The sequence below is a fragment of the Argopecten irradians genome, chromosome 2 (assembly GCF_041381155.1).
Source record: "Argopecten irradians isolate NY chromosome 2, Ai_NY, whole genome shotgun sequence".
Classification (NCBI taxonomy): Eukaryota; Metazoa; Mollusca; class Bivalvia; order Pectinida; family Pectinidae; genus Argopecten; species Argopecten irradians.
In genome coordinates, this window is record NC_091135.1 from 47,673,319 (window position 1) to 47,695,567 (window position 22,249).

Sequence of the window (22,249 nt, forward strand, 5' to 3'; positions counted from 1 at the left end):
GCCATTTCACATGTGTCAAAACAACACTACTAGTTGATCGGTACTTTGAAGTTTAATCACGATCGTAAGTTCATTTTGCCAGGCAAATGTACGTAAATTTGTTTATTATTTAGGTTCGAATTGCAGACACAAATTCAATCCTGTTTAGTTATTAGCTCGCCTATTAGAAGAATAGGGAGAGCTAATGTTTTCACCCCGGTGTCGGCGTCAGCGTTGGCGTCCCATTTCACGTTAAAGTTTTTGAGCAAGTTTCTGTTTCGTCAATTGTTTAAGCTTAAGTCATCATAAATGTTTATGATTTTATTTTCCTAATGTGTATGGATGCTGAATGTGATAATACAACCACTTTGGGGCCCTTTAGGGGGTTTTTGAGTCTGTTAATTTGTCATATTTCCATGTTAAAGTTTTTGAGCAAGTTTCTATTTTGTCAATTGTTTAAGCATAAGTCATCATAAATGTTTATGGTTTTATTTTCCTAATGTGTATGGATGCTGAATGTGATAATACAACCAATTTGGGGCCCTTTAGGTTTTTTTTGAGTCTGTTAATTTGTCATATTTCTATGTTAAATAGTATATACTTGAACATCAACTTCTTCTGAATAGGCGAGCTTTGCTGTTCTCCAACAGCTCTTGTTGCATTTGATATCGATCGATTAGCTGTTTCTCAAAGATTCACGTGTCGATCTTATGTAAACAAGAATCTGATATTGGAATATTTTTTTGTTATTAAACAATTAAAATCGATTTACAACTTCGAAAATGATTACTTGCTGTTCGTTTTAAGTGTAAATAATTTACGTATTTATGCCTGTTCACATAAATTATAATGTACATATGTGTGGGGTCAAACGGAGGTGCAAAATGCCATCTCCTCCTATTGGAATACTCCGGTTATTTGCATATTTTCTTCTGGAAAATGACTTATTCAAATAAGCGGAATCCTCTGTATATTTATATATTGAGTGCTTTAACTTGACTATCAAAGCTCTGTTTCACATTTCTGAGGATCTCCAACTTTTTAATCATTTCTTACATAATTTTTAACAGGATAGGTATATTTTTCTTCCATATGCACGTTGCAATGTCAATTGATGAGTAGATTAATTCAAACTCTTAAGAATTTTATTAATGAGTAAAGTTTTGTTGTTTATTGACGTTATGTGAAGTGACATGATCTTTGATGTATACAATGTGTGTCCAGTATCTGATGTATACAATGTGTGTCCAGTATCTGATGTATACAATGTGTGTCCAGTATCTGATGTATACAATGTGTGTCCAGTATCTGATGTATACAATGTGTGTCCAGTATCTGATGTATACAATGTGTGTCCAGTATCTGATGTATACAATGTGTGTCCAGTATCTGATGTATACAATGTGTGTCCAGTATCTGATGTATACAATGTGTGTCCAGTATCTGATGTATACAATGTGTGTCCAGTATCTGATGTATACAATGTGTGTCCAGTATCTGATGTTTACAATGTGTGTCCAGTATCTGATGTATACAATGTGTGTCCAGTATCTGATGTTTACAATGTGTGTCCAGTATCTGATGTTTACAATGTGTGTCCAGTATCTGATGTATACAATGTGTGTCCAGTATCTGATGTATACAATGTGTGTCCAGTATCTGATGTATACAATGTGTGTCCAGTATCTGATGTTTACAATGTGTGTCCAGTATCTGATGTATACAATGTGTGTCCAGTATCTGATGTATACAATGTGTGTCCAGTATCTGATGTTTACAATGTGTGTCCAGTATCTGATGTTTACAATGTGTGTCCAGTATCTGATGTATACAATGTGTGTTCCAGTATCTGATGTTTACAATGTGTGTCCAGTATCTGATGTTTACAATGTGTGTCCAGTATCTGATGTATACAATGTGTGTCCAGTATCTGATGTATACAATGTGTGTCCAGTATCTGATGTATACAATGTGTGTCCAGTATCTGATGTTTACAATGTGTGTCCAGTATCTGATGTATACAATGTGTGTCCAGTATCTGATGTATACAATGTGTGTCCAGTATCTGATGTATACAATGTGTGTCCAGTATCTGATGTATACAATGTGTGTCCAGTATCTGATGTATACAATGTGTGTCCAGTATCTGATGTATACAATGTGTGTCCAGTATCTGATGTATACAATGTGTGTCCAGTATCTGATGTATACAATGTGTGTCCAGTATCTGATGATGTGTGTCCAGTATGTGTGTGTCCAGTATCTGATGTATACAATGTGTGTCCAGTATCTGATGTATACAATGTGTGTCCAGTATCTGATGTATACAATGTGTGTCCAGTATCTGATGTATACAATGTGTGTCCAGTATCTGATGTATACAATGTGTGTCCAGTATCTGATGTATACAATGTGTGTCCAGTATCTGATGTATACAATGTGTGTCCAGTATCTGATGTATACAATGTGTGTCCAGTATACAATGGTGTCCAGTATGTGTATACAATGTGTGTCCAGTATCTGATGTTACAATGTGTGTCCAGTATCTGATGTATACAATGTGTGTCCAGTATCTGATGTATACAATGTGTGTCCAGTATCTGATGTATACAATGTGTGTCCAGTATCTGATGTATACAATGTGTGTCCAGTATCTGATGTATACAATGTGTGTCCAGTATCTGATGTATACAATGTGTGTCCAGTATCTGATGTATACAATGTGTGTCCAGTATCTGATGTATACAATGTGTGTCCAGTATCTGATGTATACAATGTGTGTCCAGTGATGTATACAATGTGTGTCCAGTATCTGATGTATACAATGTGTGTCCAGTATCTGATGTATACAATGTGTGTCCAGTATCTGATGTATACAATGTGTGTCCAGTATCTGATGTATACAATGTGTGTCCAGTATCTGATGTATACAATGTGTCTCCAGTATCTGAAGAACTGTACAGTGGTGTGGGTGGTAGCAGCTATCCATCGAGCCATAAACAACAAGACTGCCAAGGAGATGCTTGGAGAAAACTTCCGGCGCCAACTCCTCATGGATGGACAGTATGGAAGTGTCGCGTTCATCTGTACTAAATCGGATGACCTCATGCCCTCCGAACTTATAAGGTAAACACTTCACTGCCAAATCTCAGAGACCACTTTAATTTGCTTTCAAATATTGTACATTACTGCCAAACGTTATGTACCTACACTATCTATAATCTTTGAGGTAAATCATGAATTATCCCCCGCGAAACGCGTTTGCGGGGGATATTGATTTGGGCTCTGTCCGTCCGTCCGTCCGTCCGAGTATCGTCCGTCCGTCCGTCCGAGTATCGTTTCCGGGCTATAACTCCTAAACCGTTCAACTTGGCTACACGAAACTTTCTGTACATGTTAGGCTAGTGCTCTAGTTGTGCCTTTTGCTAATGGGAACCTTTCATTTTCGATACTTTTTCTGTTACCATGGAAACTTATTCAAAAATACCATATTATTAAAGTTTCCTTTCTATTCCGGGCTATATAACTCGAAAACCGTTCAACTTGGCTACACGAAACTTTCTGTACATGTTAGGCTAGTGCTCTAGTTGTGCCTTTTTCTAATGGGAACCTTTCATTTTCAATACTTTTTCTGTTACCATGGAAACTTATTCAAAAATACTATATTATTAAAGTTTCCTTTCTATTCCGGGCTATAACTCGAAAACCGTTCAACTTGGCTACACGAAACTTTCTGTACATGTTAGGCTAGTGCTCTAGTTGTGCCTTTTTCTAATGGGAACCTTCCATTTTCAATACTTTTTCTGTTACCATGGAAATTTATTAAAAAATACCATATTATTAAAGTTTCCTTTCTATTCCGGGCTATAATCGAAACCATTCAACTTTCTGTACATGTTAGGCTAGTGCTCTAGTTGTGCCTTTTGCTAATGGGAACCTTTCATTTTCGATACTTTTTCTGTTACTTTTAAATGTCATGTTACTGAAGAGCGGATATATTGTTGTATGAATTTATTCAAGGACAATACTAAGCTCTGTTCAAATAGTTAAACCTACATGGATGACAATATCAAAATTTAAACTCTTAGTTACAATGAGCTTTATTTATTTTATGTTTGAGCTTTCATACACAACTGGGCGCGGGGGATAATGCCAAGCTTTGCGGCTCCTTGTTCCATTTTGTACTATCGTTATGGTGGCAGAGTAATTAAGCGTGGCCACCACCTCTTAAGTTGGAGGATGATGTGGTAGATAAGCCATGTAAATCCATTCTCAATATATAAAGTTTATTATCATTATTATTATAGTTGCAGGTTGGAACACAGATTAAAGGTCAATAATTTTCTACCTTCTTTCACTTCACCTATTAACATATAATAATACATTAAACAAAATAAACTACAAAATAAATCTTGTGAATAATTTGTTGATTTTGGCATATACATGTACAAAAATTAAATTAAATGTAAATGTTTCATATAGGAACTTGAGGTTGGATGATGAATGTGAAGCGTTGGAAAATGAAATTGAGTCGCTGATAGCTGAACAGAATGAGGCTAATGGTACGGTAGGGAGGATGAAGAAAGAAATCCGAAAGATTGGAAAGGAAATCACAGAGCTGACAGACAACATTGCTGATATGAAGGAAACGATAGAGCAAATGGATGGAGTTATTGACTTGGATAGTGAGGAGGTTGGTATACATCAATATTCAATTTTAAAAGATAAAGATGCAGAGTAATCTGATAATTTTTTACAGGTGTGGACAGTTGTGGTTGTGATTACCTGAGATGACATTCTCTAATGGTGCTTTGCTGTAGCCAGTCACCAATTACTGCAAGCAGGAATATAGGACAATAAACAAAATAATCATGTGTTGAAAGCAATTTTTGCTGATCTTGCATGTACAAAAATACGACTGATTTTCTGATTTTGTAACAACATCTAGAACTGCTATAGAATTTAAATGAAAATTGAATGTACAGATGCAGAAATGAATAGTAAAAAAAACAGTTCACATTTTTAGCCATCATGCTTCGTCCGTCGTCGTGCGCCGTCCATAAACTTTTCACATTTCAATCTTCTTCTCAAGTTTGACTAGTGGGATTGAGCTGAAACTTACCTGAAATGATCCTGAGATGGTCCCGACAAAGTCTTCTTATTTTTCGGGTCGATCCGAAATCCAAGATGGCCGCCACAGCCGCCATCTTGAAAACACATTTTGAACTTCTCAAGTTCTACCGATGCGATTTGACTGAAACTTGCATGAAATGATCCTGACATGGTCCCGACAAAGTGTTCTTATTTTTCGGATTGATCCGAAATCCAAGATGGCCGCCATCTTGAAAACACATTTTGAACTTCTTCTCAAGTTCTACCGGTGGGATTTGGCTGAAATTTGCATGAAATGATCCTGACATGGTCCTGACAAAGTGTTTATTTCTCGGGTCGATCCGAAATCCAAGATGGCCGCCACAGCTGCCATCTTGAAAACACATTTTGAACTTCCTCTCAAGTTCTACCGGTGCGATTTGGCTGAAACTTGCATGAAATGATCCTGACATGGTTCTGACAAAGTGTTCTTATTTCTCGGGTCAATCCTAAATCCAAGATGGCCGCCACAGCCGCCATCTTGAAAACACATTTTGAACTTCTTCTCAAGTTCTACCGGTGCGATTTGGCTGAAACTTGCATGAAATGATCCTGACATGGTCCCGACAAAGTGTTCTTATTTTTCGGGTCGATCCGAAATCCAAGATGGCCGCCACAGCCGCCATCTTGAAAATACATTTTGAACTTCTTCTCAAGTTCTACCGGTGTGCTTTGGCTGAAACTTGCATGAAATGATCCTGACATGGTCCCGACAAAGTGTTGTTATTTTTCGGGTTGATCCGAAATCCAAGATGGCCGCCACAGCCGCCATCTTGAAAACACATTTTGAACTTCTTCTCAAGTTCTACCAGTGCGATTTGGCTGAAACTTGCATGAAATGATCCTGACATGGTCCCGACAAAGTGTTCTTATTTTTCGGGTCAATCCGAAATCCAAGATGGCCGCCACAGCCGCCATCTTGAAAACACATTTTGAACTTCTCAAGTTCTACCGGTGCGATTTGGCTGAAACTTGCATGAAATGATCCTGACATGGTCCCGACAAAGTGTTGTTATTTTTCGGGTTGATCCGAAATCCAAGATGGCCGCCACAGCCGCCATCTTGAAAACACATTTTGAACTTCTTCTCAAGTTCTACCGGTGCGATTTGGCTGAAACTTGAACGAAATGATCCTGACATGGTGCTGACAAAGTGTTGTTATTTTGCGGGTTTATCTAAAATCCAAGATGGCCACCACAGCCGCCATCTTGAAAACACATTTTGAACTTCTTCTCAAGATCTGCCGGTGCGATTTGGCTGAAACTTGCATGAAATGTTCCTGACATGGTCCTGACAAAGTGTTGTTACATCTCTGGTTGATCCCAAATCGAAGATGGCTACCATTACACGATATCTAATTAATTTCCTATATGATTATTGCCAAGGTAATCAGATGACCGTTAAGGCCCTTGGGCCTCTTGTTCATGTGTATTGCATATCAATCGTGATGTAATTGTAGGGGGAAGGCATGGAATCTGTGAAAGAGTTAAGGTTATGTTTAGTCGACAAAGAGGAATCATTGGAGACAATAGAAAGTGAAAAGGCTGACAAGGAAAAGGAAATGGACAAGGCAACAAGGGAGGTAAGTAATGACCACAGTTAACAGCTGCTGTATTAGTGTCACATGATTGTTTGTGGGGGGGAGTGGGGTAAATCACTCGCCTTACACCTAGCTATCCAGGGTTTGGTCGGCAGCACAAATGTGGTCAGGGATCACCTGCCCAATCATGTGAGTTTTCTCCGGGCACCCCAATTTCCTGTTACTCTTAAAACCCACCCCACTGCATACTTCCATCTGGGTGACGGAAGGTGATTTGTATAGGTTATATTACTTGTTTCGTAATCAATCTAAAATAATTAAGGTTCATTTTACAGCAAAATAAATTTAAGTTTATTTTCCAGAAAAACACCAGTCTGCAACCCCATTTTCTTGAGCAATTTAATCTCACAGGTTATATAAAAATCATCCACATTAAATTATCATCTGTGTTAACATTATTTTTCAGTCTCTGGAACTTGAAAAGAAAATAGAAGTGAAAAGAAAGGAGATATCAGCCATTTGTGCCAAGGCCAGGAATGAGTACTCTAAATCTCAGATCAAACGAGACTTCAAGGCAGGCCTGCGGGTAAGTATCTATAATCCAATGACAATATCTCTGTTGAAAGAATAAACCAAAAATTATATATTTATAGACCATGTTTTAAAATTTGCACACATGATTTATTTTCATGAAAGACAAATTTAAGTACTTGAAAAAACTAATATTCTGAAGAAAAGGTTACGGGAAAAAAAAACCCAAAAACTATTGTCCTGAAGAAAAGATAAAATCGATTGACAGTAATCAAATAAATTCTAAAAACTGTCAATGTTATTGGCTAACTTTATAACTTTTTGATTGTTTTGCTAGGAAATGAAAAGGAAGGCAGGTTTGACCAATGCTGATGAAGACGATGAAATGGACGATGAAGATCAGGATTATATAAGTGATGATGATGACGAGGAGATGGGTCGAACTGCAGAGAATCTGAGGGTGTTCTGTGTCAGTTCCATGGAATATCAAAAGATGAAGAACCTCCTTACCAACGATGGACCACCCACGGTAATAATTTGTTACAATTAAATCAGCATTTTTTTAATATATTTATTTTTAGCCCACCATCATCAGATGGTGGGCTATTCAAATCGCCTTTCGTCCGTGGTCCGTCGTCCGTCCGTCCGTCCGTTAACAATTCTTGTTACCGCTATTTCTCACAAAGTACTGAAGGAATCTTTCTCAAATTTCACATGTAGGTTCCCCTAGGGCCCTAGTTGTGCATATTGCATTTTGGGACCAATCGGTCAACAAGATGGCCGACTGGCAGCCATCTTGGATTTTGATAGTTAAAGTTTGTTACCGCTATTTTTCAGAAAGTTGTGAAGGGATCTTTCTCAAATTTCACATGTAGGTTCCCCTAGGGCCCTAGTTGTGCATATTGCATTTTGGGACCAATCTGTCAACAAGATGGCCGACTGGCGGCCATCTTGGATTTTGATAGTTTAAGTTTGTTACCGCTATTTCTCAGAAAGTTGTGAAGGGATCTATCCAAGACTGGCGGCCATCTTGGATTTTGATAGTTAAAGTTTGTTACCGCTATTTTTCAGAAAGTTGTGAAGGAATTTTTCTCAAATTTCACATGTAGGTTCCCCTAGGGCCCTAGTTGTGCATATTGCATTTTGGGACCAATCGGTCAACAAGATGGCCGACTGGCGGCCATCTTGGATTTTGATAGTTAAAGTTTGTTACCGCTATTTCTCAGAAAGTTGTGAAGGGATCTTTCTCAAATTTCACATGTAGGTTCCCCTAGGGCCCTAGTTGTGCATATTGCATTTTGGACCAATCGGTCAACAAGATCTTGGATTTTGATAGTTTAAGTTTGTTACCGCTATTTCTCAGAAAGTTGTGAAGAGATCTTTCTCAAATTTCATATGTAGGTTCTCCTAGGGCCCTAGTTGTGCATATTGCATTTTGGGACCAATCTGTCAACAAGATAGTCCACCGGCGGCCATCTTGGATTTTGATAGTTAAAGTTTGTTACCGCTATTTCCCAGAAAGTACTGAAGGGATCTTTCTCAAATTTCACATGTAGGTTCCCCTAGGGCCCTAGTTGTGCATATTGCATTTTGGGACCAATCGGTCAACAAGATGGCCGACTGGCGGCCATCTTGGATTTTGATAGTTAAAGTTTGTTACCGCTATTTCTCAGAAAGCTGTGAAGGGATCTTTCTCAAATTTCACATGTAGGTTCCCCTAGGGCCCTAGTTGTGCATATTGCATTTTGGGACCAATCTGTCAACAAGATGGCCGACTGGCGGCCATCTTGGATTTAGATAGTTTAAGTTTGTTACCGCTATTTCTCAGAAAGTTGTGAAGGGATCTTTCTCAAATTTCACATGTAGGTTCCCCTAGGGCCCTAGTTGTGCATATTGCATTTTGGGACCAATCGGTCAACAAGATCTTGGATTTTGATAGTTTAAGTTTGTTACCGCTATTTCTCAGAAAGTTGTGAAGAGATCTTTCTCAAATTTCATATGTAGGTTCTCCTAGGGCCCTAGTTGTGCATATTGCATTTTGGGACCAATCTGTCAACAAGATAGTCCACCGGCGGCCATCTTGGATTTTGATAGTTAAAGTTTGTTACTGCTATTTCCCAGAAAGTACTGAAGGGATCTTTCTCAAATTTCACATGTAGGTTCCCCTAGGGCCCTAGTTGTGCATATTGCATTTTGGGACCAATCGGTCAACAAGATGGCCGACTGGCGGCCATCTTGGATTTTGATAGTTAAAGTTTGTTACCGCTATTTCTCAGAAAGCTGTGAAGGGATCTTTCTCAAATTTCACATGTAGGTTCCCCTAGGGCCCTAGTTGTGCATATTGCATTTTGGGACCAATCTGTCAACAAGATGGCCGACTGGCGGCCATCTTGGATTTAGATAGTTTAAGTTTGTTACCGCTATTTCTCAGAAAGTTGTGAAGGGATCTTTCTCAAATTTCACATGTAGGTTCCCCTAGGGCCCTAGTTGTGCATATTGCATTTTGGGACCAATCGGTCAACAAGATCTTGGATTTTGATAGTTTAAGTTTGTTACCGCTATTTCTCAGAAAGTTGTGAAGGGATCTTTCTCAAATTTCATATGTAGGTTCTCCTAGGGCCCTAGTTGTGCATATTGCATTTTGGGACCAATCTGTCAACAAGATAGTCCACCGGCGGCCATCTTGGATTTTGATAGTTAAAGTTTGTTAACGCTATTTCCCAGAAAGTACTGAAGGAATTTTTCTCAAATTTCATATGTAGGTTCCCCTAGGACCCTAGTTGTGCATATTGCATTTTGGGACAGATCGGTCAACAAGATGGCCGAAGGGCGGCCATCTTGGATGTTGATAGTTAAAGTTTGTTACCGCTATTTCTCAGAAAGTAATGAAGGTTTTTTTCTCAAATTTCATGTGCAGGTTCCTGAAGGGGTCTAGTGCATTTTCGGACTTATCGGTCAGCAAGATGATCGACAGGTAGCCATCTTGGATTTTGATAATTGAAGTTTGTTTCTGCTATATATGTCAGAAAGTACTGAAAGGATCTTTCTCAAGTTTAATATATGGTATGTAGTAAAAGTTAGAAAAGCAGGGAAAAGATCCCTCTTTCTGTTGTCAGACATAGATCATTCTTTGGTGGGCGCCAAGATCCCTCTGGGATCTCTTGTTTGTATTTCATTTTAAAACTGTCACCAGGTTTACCTACATAGCATTCTCTAGTGATTGCTTTCGAAATCCTCTGTCTTCTGTACCAGGTTGACACAAATGTTGTCATCTGTACCAGATTGGGACGAATGTTGCAATTTGCCTTGTCTAAACTGGATGTCACTGGTCAGCGTATTAGGCTGGTATAGTAAGGTTTCTGGATTGTACAGGTTAATTACTATAAAGTTGTAGGTGTCGTAACTGAACGAAAATTTTGACATATTATTTTTTCTTCAGTAATCTATTAAAAACCATCAGTTTAAATGGATTAAGCTTAGAAAATCATTTAAATGTACAGACAAACATGTATGATGCCTTATAAACATTAGTTACAACACAGAATTTATGCACGGTAAAATTGTTTAGATAGAAACACCTGCATGATTCACTTTATAAATACTAATAACACTGTAAAAATATGAAAAAAATAAAACTATGCTTTGTAAATTTTGTAATTCTCAAAATGTTGGTAATGTTTAGTGGTGAATAACATATGCACGTTACTTTAAATGAGACCTTTCTTAGATCTTTGATACACTATATTTGTTCCATCTGGGTTTTTCTGTCATTATTTAATAGAAAAAGATGTTTTCATTATACATTTGGATGAATCTGTGTTAATAATGAGTTGGTTTGGCGGGCACCAATAATATATTTAACGTTGTATTAACAGCCAGGGTCATCTAAGGACATGCCAGGTTTGTTGGTGGAGGAAAGCAGGAGTACTCAAAGAAAAACCACTGACCAGTTGTCAGTACCTGGCAACTGCCCCACATGGGATTCAAACTCAAGATCCAGAGGTGGAGGGCTTGTGTCAATATATTGAGACATCCTAACCACTCGGCCACCGCGGCTCCATGATGATGTGAAAAGTATTGTTACCGTGTAATGAAAACATCAGTTTATTGTTTGTAGGTATTCAGTACTACAGAGGATACACAAATTCCTGTGCTGCGACGATACATCCATGAGCTGACATCGTCAAGGCGACAACAACATATCGATAGGTTGATCCGTACCCTGGGGCAGTTTGTGTTTGATGTCCAGAGTTACATCATGGCTGATGGCGCCACAGTATGTACATGATTGGTGTGGCAGAAATGGATAAAGAAAATATCAAATGGATTTATTATCACAATCAATATATAATGTGTAGCCATTGCATGGAAGAATTCTTCTCGATTCATGAAATTTTATTATCTTGATTATGAAAAAAGTATTTGTGATTCCAAGGAGATTTTAATGGAGTCTTGATTTCTGTTGAGTTACCAGGTAAATATGAATGAAATATTTGCAAAATTATTGTAATTTGAAGTCTTGCACTAGAGATGTATGCCAAAAACACTACATGGGTGAATTCAATGGAAAAGAGAAGTACATGTATTATGTGATGAAAGGAGCTATGACATTGAGTGTTTGTGTTTCAGTGTAAAGGAACTCGGAGGGATGCTAAGTTTGCAGTAGAGGAAAATTCCAAGGAACTGTGTGAAAAGTTTGAGCCAGTTTTGTCTCGTCTTACTCATGACATCGAAGAAATCTTCTGCAACAGTATTGAGACAAAAATGACTGATGGAGTTGCTTCTGCAGTGTCTTCTGCCAATGACACTGTCTCAAAGTGGGCTTCTACGGTAAACAACTTTATGAACAAGAGAGCAGTTAAGTCAATCATTAGTGATTATAGACAAGTATGCTAGGCTTGGAACATAAAGTTACATCAAGATTTGTAAAAGTTTTTAGTCCTGATGTTATATTAGAATCTGTAACGTAGGACGAAAGGACGAGTGGGGATAGTATTCAGTTAGGAAAAAGAAAACACAACATCGTATTAAGAAACAAAATAGAGATTTTATACACCAAATACACAGAACAAGATATTTACAAGTTTTACATAAGTTATTTGATACCTACAACCTATTCACACCCATTAACACTACTTTCACACAATGAATAATGTCTCTGCACACATCCCTCTGATGACTCCACAAACCAAATGTAGGTTAAGACACTGTACATCGACGTAGACTCTGTGGTCGTAGTCTGTCTGAATGGCTGAGTTGCGAAAGTAACCTACGACACACACATGACACACACAGTGTCCACAATAACCACAATAAATGCTCAGTAGCCTGTCTGCCCAGCCGTGTGGTGGCTGAAGGTAATATCTGTGACGTCACAAGTTTAATTGATGTCTCTGACACAATGATATGGCGGCCCTAAATATGAAGTGGCCCTCTCAATGGCTTCGCTGCCATATTAGTAAATGTAGCCTACTTTCAATTTAATGAACATTGTTTGTTGTCTTTCAGCCAAACAAAGAGGTCAGATCTGAAGGCGGACTTCACTGGAAGACGTACCAATGTACTGTAAGACGACAGGGCGTGTACAAATCTCCCACCTATGGTGCTATCGACTTCAACGAACAACTGTCGGAGCCCATGTATAGGTGTATCAGTGTATGCTGGGACAAAGTTTTCAGGTGAATCAATACTCTGTAGTTTCATATTGCCAAGTTGTCTGCTTGTGCAGGTTGTTATATCATGCTTTAATTAGCATAACCTCATATTTTTAGCCCGCCATCATCAAATGGTGGGCTATTCAAATTGTCTTTCGTCGGTGGTCCGTCAGTCCTTCTTTCCTTTAACAATTCTTGTTACCACAATTTCTCAGAATGTGCTGAAGGGATCTTTCTCAAATTTCATATGTATATTGCTCTACCATCCTACATGTGAATACTGCATTTTGAGACCGATTGGTCAACAAGATCGCTGACAGGCCGCCATCTTGGATTTTGATGATAAATGCAGTTTACTTACTGCTATTTCTCAGAATCATATGCAGGTTCCCCAAGCGCTGTTGTTGTATATATTGCATTTTGGGACCATCGGTTAACAAGATGGCCTCATGATGAACTCCCTCATCAACCAATTATATAAAGGTATGATGTATTTTGACAGTGGCCTCCTGTGGAGAACACTGGAAAACTGTAGGGGCCTAATTATGATGACCTTGGCCACATTTGTAAGGGACCTTTGTGGGAAACTCCAAGCCTTGGAAGTAGATCGGAGTCAGACGGACAGAGTGAGCACTCAGCTGTGTAATAGTGCTAAAGACAAGGTGAGAGTCAGGAGAGATATCAAAGTTACATCAAAACTGTGTGAAAGGGTAATATACAACTGACAGACATTTTAATTACCGGTATAGGAAAGTGATGGAAACTTTGTATGAATCTGTCACAATAAAAGATGGTATTTACCATATTTGACCCAATAAACGCCCCTCACACTTTTTGAGGCCACAACTTCACTCACCTCGATTCAAATACAGACTGAAATCTATGGAGGTTTCTCTGTTTCAAAGTCGAAGTTGTATTGTATTGAATTTCAATCCAAGAACTCCAAGAGACAAACATAGAGAATACACAGTTATTATCTTACAATACAAGGTTTATTTTGGTGCGAGACTTAGGAAAGCCGAGATGACGAGGCTTTGCCGAGTCATCTCGTCTCTCTGTCGAGCACCAAAATAAAACTTGTATTGTAAGATACTAACTGTGTATTCTGTTTATCCTGTGACCATTATGGCATTCAAAATGAAAGCAAATTGACAGTTATTTACTTTGTTTCGCTTGAAGCGAGACTCTTCTTTGATGCGGAGGTAAAGATTCATTCACTAAACCGAATGAGAGTGCACTCCTATTTACCGCCGTGGGAAATAAATAAACGCATTCACAAACAGTATCTGTAATTCTATTCAGTGTGATATATCACTGAAACAATATGCAAATACTCAAAAACAAGAACCCATTAAAGAATTACTTTACAATACATACCTTTGCCATGAACCAAAAAAAGACAACACCGCCTTATGTGGTTTCGATATCGTAAAAATGACGTCATTCCGGTGAATGTGCTGTCACGTTTCTGGGTTCAAGTAAGAAAAAGTTACGTCTGATATGGAACTAATTCACGTGATCGTATTGACGGATAAAGCACAAGTTTATTCGGCAGTAGTTATCGGTCAGTATGTGGACAGTTGCAGGATAAAATATTATTAGACATTATCATTCTGTTATAAAGAGACACTGTATTAATTGTGTGTATCTCTCTTGTTGTAGTTGGCAGAGATGCTGACTAACCTAAAGGAGCTGGTTTTGTCCCGTCAGCGTGATATCAGCAGGGTCATAACACCAACAGTACAGGTAGGACCTAATAGCTGAGTGATAACACTTAGGTTGTTTCATTTATATGGTTTAACTGGTTGGATCTAGTCGTTCGTTTTTGAAAGAATGATGAACCTGGTCATCTTGAATTGTTTTCAGACAATCCTTGACAAAGCTATCATTGGCATATATCAAAATCTGCAGGTTCGTCAGGAAACTCATCCAACAGTACAGTTAGGACTAACTAGCTACATATTTAATTATCATAGGTACAATTCTTGTCCTTTAAATTCAATTTTCCTAATAAGGGCGCTGTCTGTGGGTAATTGGCCGAAGGGGGCACCGTTATTTGAGACCATTTTTAGATGTTTTTTTCTGAGACAGACTATATAGTCATCTTGCTATTAATTTTCATATTTTTCTGAAACTTATTATAATGAACTTATGTTTTTAAGTCAAGTAAGTATTGGAATTACATGATTATGAAGAAATGTATGCACCAGAAGTATTTAACATTGATTAAATGTGTCTGTTTCACAGAATTTTGGTATTTCATGCTAGCCTGTTTGTTTACTATGGATACACAAAATGGCAGATGGTGCTTTCAATTGCTATTTTCGTTTTGTGGCAGATGGGAAATACTGATAAAAGCATGCAATAAAACGCTTTAGAGGATGCGCTCTTAATAAGGAAAATACGTTACATGTAGGGAGTAAATGTCTCTGAATTAAGTTCGTGTTTCATGTACATTGTAACATTTCACTTCAGTGCTTAAAGGGCTCATAGGCTGTTTCTCCAGTTGTTCTGTTTACAATTTCTCAAAAAAGATGGTATCCAGCGACCTCCGAGCTGGTCCATAGCATTCTTGGCTGAAGTGCTACCAAATAACATGGTATTAAAGACCTTGACTTTCATTTACAATCACAGAGGTCAAAATCTTCAGGTTACCTTATCATTGTATTAAGCGTTATGACTATGACAGGAAAATCTGGACCAGACGTACACCTATTGTGGTGGTGAAGCTGGTAAAGGAATGTTCATGAGGATCAAACAAGCGATGGCTGGAGGGGTAGACTACAGACGCCACAACATGTTTGGGGAGGCCTCACGCATACTACTGGATAGTCTCATACAGCTCAAGGTTTGTGTAAAACAGAGATGAAACTATAAAAATTGATAAAAATTATACGTATGAAATCAAATAGATTAAGAATGATTTTAATTGACCATTTTGTGTTATCAATAAAAGTTTTCATTCTTTTAGGAGGATGTGGTTTCCCATGTCAGACTTGTGTGTCGGTCACTCTGTGAGATGCTTCAGGCTGCGTTTGAGCCATTGTGGGAGGCACCAAGTCAAACCAAACTGCTTAAGGATCTTCTGTTTGACAGTAAGTATATTAATCTGTTCATCAAGATTTTGAAATTGTATCCTTATCAGACCATCGTATTTTCTGTTTTAACACATCTGTTTCAGCAGTCGCCCATTACAATTCTACACAACTTGATATGTGGCAGCTTTACTGCATATGTAAATTACGAAAAAGAGAAGATGGGGAGGGGGGGTTCAAACTATTATTAGAGTAATACTAAAAGCATGTATCAACTTATGGATAGTAAGCTTACCTTATGCTATAAACCAATTTATTTTTGTGAGCAATGTCTTTTCACGGGCAACCAGAATTTGGGAAAATGAATCACCGTGAAAACAACCCTACTTAAGTACAATAGTGCTTTAAGTTGTAAAGGGCGAAAATAGATTGCCAGGAAAAAGTCATGAGAAGACGACATTCAGTTGCAGCAATAACAAGCTGGTTTACAGTAGAATATATGTGTAGATGAAATTGACATTTCCTATTTTAGGTGTAACACAGGCCGTCCTGTCGGTGAGTAAACTCCACACAGATGCTAACATCTCTCTACCAGTGGTACCGACACGTGAGTCCACATCTAACGAGGACAGTCCATCACTATCTGGCCAATCACATCAGGGTAGTCCAGTCCCACAAATTGACCCTGCCCTCCCTGGTCCCTCTGGCCTACAGATGGCCAAGACTGCCCCTGTAGGTCCCCAAATGTATACAACTACTATTGGTAGTACCCAGAGGTTGGTGACCGATTCCCATGGCAAAACCAAACATGTTTCCGTGGAAATGTCCAAGTCCACACATGTGACGGATGTTTTGAAGCATCTGAAACAGGAGCCGGGATCGACCCAAGTACTATCTAGTACTTCCATCAAGAAGGAATGGGAACCCTCCAGTAACTTTCAAGGTTAGCAGAATATGATTTTGTTTGTTTATTTTTTTTTTTTTTTTTTATTTTTACGTCCTATTAACAGCCAGGGTCATGTAAGGACGTGCCAGGTTTGTTGGTGGAGGAAAGCCGGAGTACCCGGAGAAAAACCACCGACCAGCGGTCAGTACCTGGCAACTGCCTCACATGGGATTTGAACCCGCATCCCAGAGGTGGAGGGCTTGTGGTAATATGTCGGGACATCTTAACCACTCGGCCACCGCGGCCCTAGCAGAATATGAAGTGTTCTTCAATCACAAAAGTGATCTTGTCGATATTGATATTAAAAAACTGTTTGAAATGCTTATTTTTGGCTTCTAAAAATCAGTGTGATGTTCATTCATAATAAAAATATATGATTCTTGACAAAAACGGGTTTTACCTCTCAAGTTATTAAGTATACCTTCCCTAGACATGAAAAGAATTCCATCTCCTTTGTGTGTCTTTGATTTCTACATTTTGGTGGGACTAATATAATACACAATAAACACAAGACTATGAATTGTATTAGGATTGTGAGGTTGTTTACTTAATTATTTATACTTAGATATATCATCTATATATAGATGAACTGATATATAGATCAGTTCGTCTATATATACATAGATATATATATAATGTAGTCCACCCCTCCAGCCAACGTAGAAAATACTTCTACTTCTATTTTGTAGAAGTTTCTGGTCCGGAACTGAATTGGCTACAGAGAGCTTTACCTGATCTGGATTCATATGATGAAACACAGCCAAGTACTGGAGGAAGGGGAAAACCTTCAACATTAGGTCGTCCCAGTCATGTAATATCACTGCAAGTCTCATCAATGGTGCCCCAAACTGCACGATCTGAATTACTGCCACAAAATTCCTCAACTGTCACGAGGCCTCAGCTTTTAGTGCCCACAAGACCCGGAAATTCGTCACAACTCTCCACTGTTACCAGACCCCATCCTGTAGGACTTTTCGGGCCTGAATTATCGCCACAAAACTCCTCATCTATGACAAGACCACAGATTGCAGTACCCTCTAGGCCAGGGATACCTCCTCCGATCTCTTGTGTGGCTAGACCCCAGACTGCCAAAACCCCTGGCTTCCTTCATACATCTACACTTCCAGGTAGGGTTGTTGTATCTAACAATACTGTTTCATCAGCAGCTGGTCTTTCCAGGAATCTAATTCAGGTAGATCTTAATGGGAAAAAGTTTTACAGTACTTCTCTTGGTAAAGTTGTGACCATTCCTGACAAAAAATGTAATACCATAGATATAGGAAGTGTAGCAGGCAAAACTCTGCTGCTACCAAAAAGTGTCTTGATTCCAGCAACAGCTTCAGGGTCTAGGGTCGAATTGTCCACACCTCATGGAAATCCACGCACAGCTTGCAACCTTCCCAACCCAGGAGTTGGTAGAGTTATCATTCCAGCTGTGGCTTCTGGAAGGATTCACCAAGCTACAAACAGACCCACTGTTGTACGAATAGAAAAACCTTTGTCTTCACCAGTGAGTGATTCTCCTGCCAAACAACTTGTATCAATAATTGACAAAAATGTGATCAGTTCATCTCAAACTAAACAACCTTCCTCACAGGCTTCTATTCTTTCAAAATTATGCAGCCATAAAGGTTCAGCAGAAGCAAGTTCATCTCAAACCGAACAAAATTCCTCACCAACTTTGATTCTTTCACAACTACGCAGCAATAAAAGTTCCACTGGTACCAATTCACCTGTGACCGGGATGTCAAACAAAGGAAGGTCAAGGCTGAGCTTGAAGAAAAACTCCACACAAAATTCACCCTTACATTCCCAGGTCCACATCAAACAGGAGCCAATGGAGCACAACTCTGCACAGCAATGTCGCATCAGGAGGGCGAACCAAAACAACTGTAAGTACAGTCCTACTTCTTAGTATTAAAGAACTAGTTCTGGGGACAGGAGTTTAAATTCTTCCTTCCTGTAGAAGTTTGGCTTTGTGATGGTGGATATTTTGTACATAAAAGTTCCACTTGACAGAAGCAAGACAGTGAGATTCTATATTGATATGAATAGACTACTAAGGTGTTAGCAACATCATTTGATATTGACTATTGCAAACAAAATATTTTTCGTGAGATAAAATTTTCGCAGGAGAGCTCAGACGCGAATTCCAATGTTTGCGAATGAAACAATGTGTATTTGCCTAGTCACTTGTATGTAGGGGTCAAAGGGAGGTGCAAATGTCATCTCTACCAATATAAATGCTCCTGTTATTTGTATATATTTCTTCTGGAAAGTACCTAATGTATAAGTGGAATGTAATGGTATAAAATATATCCCATGAATGTACGAGTGTCAGTAAAGAGCCCTTTATGTTTAGTTATGTTTTCATGAATATTTTGAAAATAACTGATATGAAAATAAAGTTGTTTACAATATTCAGATACATTGAATGAATGTCATTTCACAATATATGTAAATTGGTTGTACTTGTGAAGTTGTGACATGCTATTTCTTTGATATTTTAGATGAAGTAATTAACTTGTGTGACGACAGTGACAACAATAGCTGAGAGCCGGACGTGTACAACTAGTGATTTAAGTATGAAACACCATACATCTGCAGCATTCCTTCCAACAGGGAAACTTACCGCTGTAGTTAGACTATAACCATTTATAAGGCAGATGTATGAAAAGTGTCCTTGATTTTGGATGATGGAGATAAACCTATTCTCAGTAACAAGGTCCTCGGGTCCCTTATATCAGTGTATGTTTTATATGTTACTCAACATGACCTTGGTAAGGGGAGGCTACTACTGATTGTAGATACTTTCACTGTCACAGACTTCAATCACAGACAGTTCTGTCGAGATCATTTCAGTAATGTATACAGGTGCTATAGTTCTACTTGAAAGCATGTAATTGTTGATATTTTAAATCTTCTAGATGGTCACCTGGTCTTATAGAAGGTACACAGACAAAATGTCTTCAGGTAAATGCTACATGAAAAGAGCAAACTCGTCAATTGAAAGTTAAAAATTTGACTTTCATGTGAAAATACCTTCAGTTGAAGCTGAGGTAAAGTTGTTTACAAGTAAAATTCACCCGATGACATTTTGTACAAACCTTTTGGTTTTTTTACAGACTCAGTAGTTTGACGTTTGTTGTAGTTCATATACATGTATTTTACATAGCAGCATTTTAACTTTCATACAAATCTAATCAAAATTTTATGTTATTCTTGGATAGTTTTGTTTTACTTGAGTGCTGGATCTGGAATTTTGTGTTCAACTACCAGATAAAATCTTAGGAATGTGTGAAGACAGGTAGCTAAATATGGTATACATTTATGATAAAAACAAGTCTTTAAAATCTTCAAAGGAGGGGGCTGGTTGTTTAATTTTGCTTTGTATTTTATTTTTATTTGTCTGTATTGTTTATGAATTGAAAATGATATCCTGGTGTTAGTGCTGTAAAATTTCAAAACTAAAAGAAAGTGTTGTTTATTATATCTGTTTTCATTTTGATAAAAAACAGTTGTACCAGTTTGAGCCATTCAGTGCCATAGTGATATGCTGTTTGGCAAACAAATGATTGGTTTAAGTGCAATTTTGTCACTTCAAATGAAAATTGTAAAATATTTTTCTGTCACTTTACAGACCTCAGATCATGGATTGTGCTGTATGTCCCAATTTCATAGAGCAAGCTAGGGATATTTCATTAAGACATCTATGTACATTCAGGATACTGGGTGTGTGTTGTTGAGTTTTTGGTTGAAGGAAATCAGCATTACATTTTTAGCCAAATCAAATCGTTTTTCATCCATGGTCCTTTTTTTTCGTCGGTCCGTAAACATTTCTTAGGGATCTGTCATAAATTTCATTTGTAGGTTCCCACAGGTCCCTAGTTATTAATACTACATTTTGGTATCGATAGGTGGACAAGATGGCCGACACGTCACCATCTTGGATTTTGATAATTGAAGTTTGTTACTGTTGTTTATCTCAGAAAGTACTGAAAGGATCTTTCTCAAATTTCATATGTAGTAATATGAACATTAGTTAAAGTTTGAAAAGCAGAGAAAAGATCCCTCTCTCCATTGAAAGACATTGATCATTCTTTGGTGGGCACCAAGATCCCACTGGGATCTCTTGTTAGATGAATTGTTGTGCTTTTATTCACTATTAGAGTTAGTAATTGCTAGTCATTATTTTAGACTGGTTTACATTTTATCTAGAAATACTTTTTATCAGATCTTGTATCAAATTGAATTTAAAATGTGCCAATCAAAAAATTGCTTTGTTTCCTTTTTAATCCAATAAATCATGCCATCTCGGCCGATATGAAAGTTTATGTATTGATAAGAAGGAAAGGGATATGTTATTGTCAGAATCATAAAAAGTAAAACTGCTGGCAAGCCTGAGAGGTTTTACTACAAAGTTTGACCCTCAGGTAGAATATCTACATCCTTCATATATAAATGAATCTTGTAGTATTAAGAGTTAAATAAAATGTTTCCCATCCTATATGTGGACCATGTGTGGAATACTGTTATTATTCATATCTATATCTGTAATATGTAACGATGTTAAACTGGTGCTGTGTTTTATAGATGCATTTAACATAAACCAAACAACTTTATAGTGTTCAAAATTTGATTTTCAATTTAGTGTTTTTATGGAGTTTCAACAGGGTATAAACAATTTTACTGGGTTTCAATATGTTTTATCAAAATCCTAGTGCCACAGCCAATCAAATGTTTTAGTTCTTTATAAAAAAAACTTTCGATACATTTGTACTTTTTATGATTTGCTGCAATATCGGTGTTGTAATCCCCAGATTGTGAATCAAATTAAAATCACTTAATGATCAAAGACATTGTGTTCAAGATGAACTGCATTTTAATTAAGACAGGCATTTATTTGCATTTAACATGCCATTTTAAAAGTTTATGTTAATGCTGCAGACATAAAACTTTTAATGCTATGGTCTGTTTCTGTTGTATATTTCACTATGCTGGACTAAAACTAAATAAGTTGTTATTGAAATTGATAGATAAGCAAGGTGAGCCAATCAAGGTGATTGCCAATGTGCCAATATTTTGTATTGATGATTGATTACGCAAAATAATAAACATGGTTAATTTGTTAATATTGTGTTTTGTATTTATGCCACTGGACCTCTGAGAAGTCAAAATTTTCTTGTATTAAGCTTTTTTTCTCATATAGATTTTTTGAAAAAGGAGTTCATACCATAGAAGAAAATGGAAGGAAAATCATATGTCCGTGTGCTCGTTTTTGAGCTATTGTCACTCAAAGATACCTAGTTGACAAAATATTGGATTTTATGGGAATTTTGCCGTTTTGACCATATAAGATAGAGATTAAAGCCATAATTTCCTAATGAGGTGTTTGATATGTATGAATGTTTTT

At 37.7% G+C, this 22,249-nt stretch overlaps 1 protein-coding gene across 1 annotated transcript in view; it reads left to right on the forward strand.

Annotated features, from left to right (window-relative positions):
- LOC138315742 (microtubule-associated protein futsch-like) overlaps window positions 1–21,879 on the forward strand; it is a 39,091-nt gene extending 17,212 nt beyond the window's left edge. Inside the window, exons 8-22 of the mRNA XM_069256986.1 lie at window positions 2,924–3,105; window positions 4,462–4,672; window positions 6,590–6,712; window positions 7,137–7,256; window positions 7,539–7,730; window positions 11,319–11,477; window positions 11,831–12,031; window positions 12,710–12,879; window positions 13,358–13,517; window positions 14,518–14,601; window positions 15,545–15,703; window positions 15,827–15,950; window positions 16,423–16,833; window positions 17,526–18,728; window positions 19,347–21,879. Of these exons, the coding sequence (XP_069113087.1) occupies window positions 2,924–3,105; window positions 4,462–4,672; window positions 6,590–6,712; window positions 7,137–7,256; window positions 7,539–7,730; window positions 11,319–11,477; window positions 11,831–12,031; window positions 12,710–12,879; window positions 13,358–13,517; window positions 14,518–14,601; window positions 15,545–15,703; window positions 15,827–15,950; window positions 16,423–16,833; window positions 17,526–18,728; window positions 19,347–19,390 (3,543 nt within the window). The 3' untranslated portion in view covers window positions 19,391–21,879. The remainder of the gene's footprint in view (window positions 1–2,923; window positions 3,106–4,461; window positions 4,673–6,589; window positions 6,713–7,136; window positions 7,257–7,538; window positions 7,731–11,318; window positions 11,478–11,830; window positions 12,032–12,709; window positions 12,880–13,357; window positions 13,518–14,517; window positions 14,602–15,544; window positions 15,704–15,826; window positions 15,951–16,422; window positions 16,834–17,525; window positions 18,729–19,346) is intronic.
- Window positions 21,880–22,249: the final 370 nt, after the last annotated feature.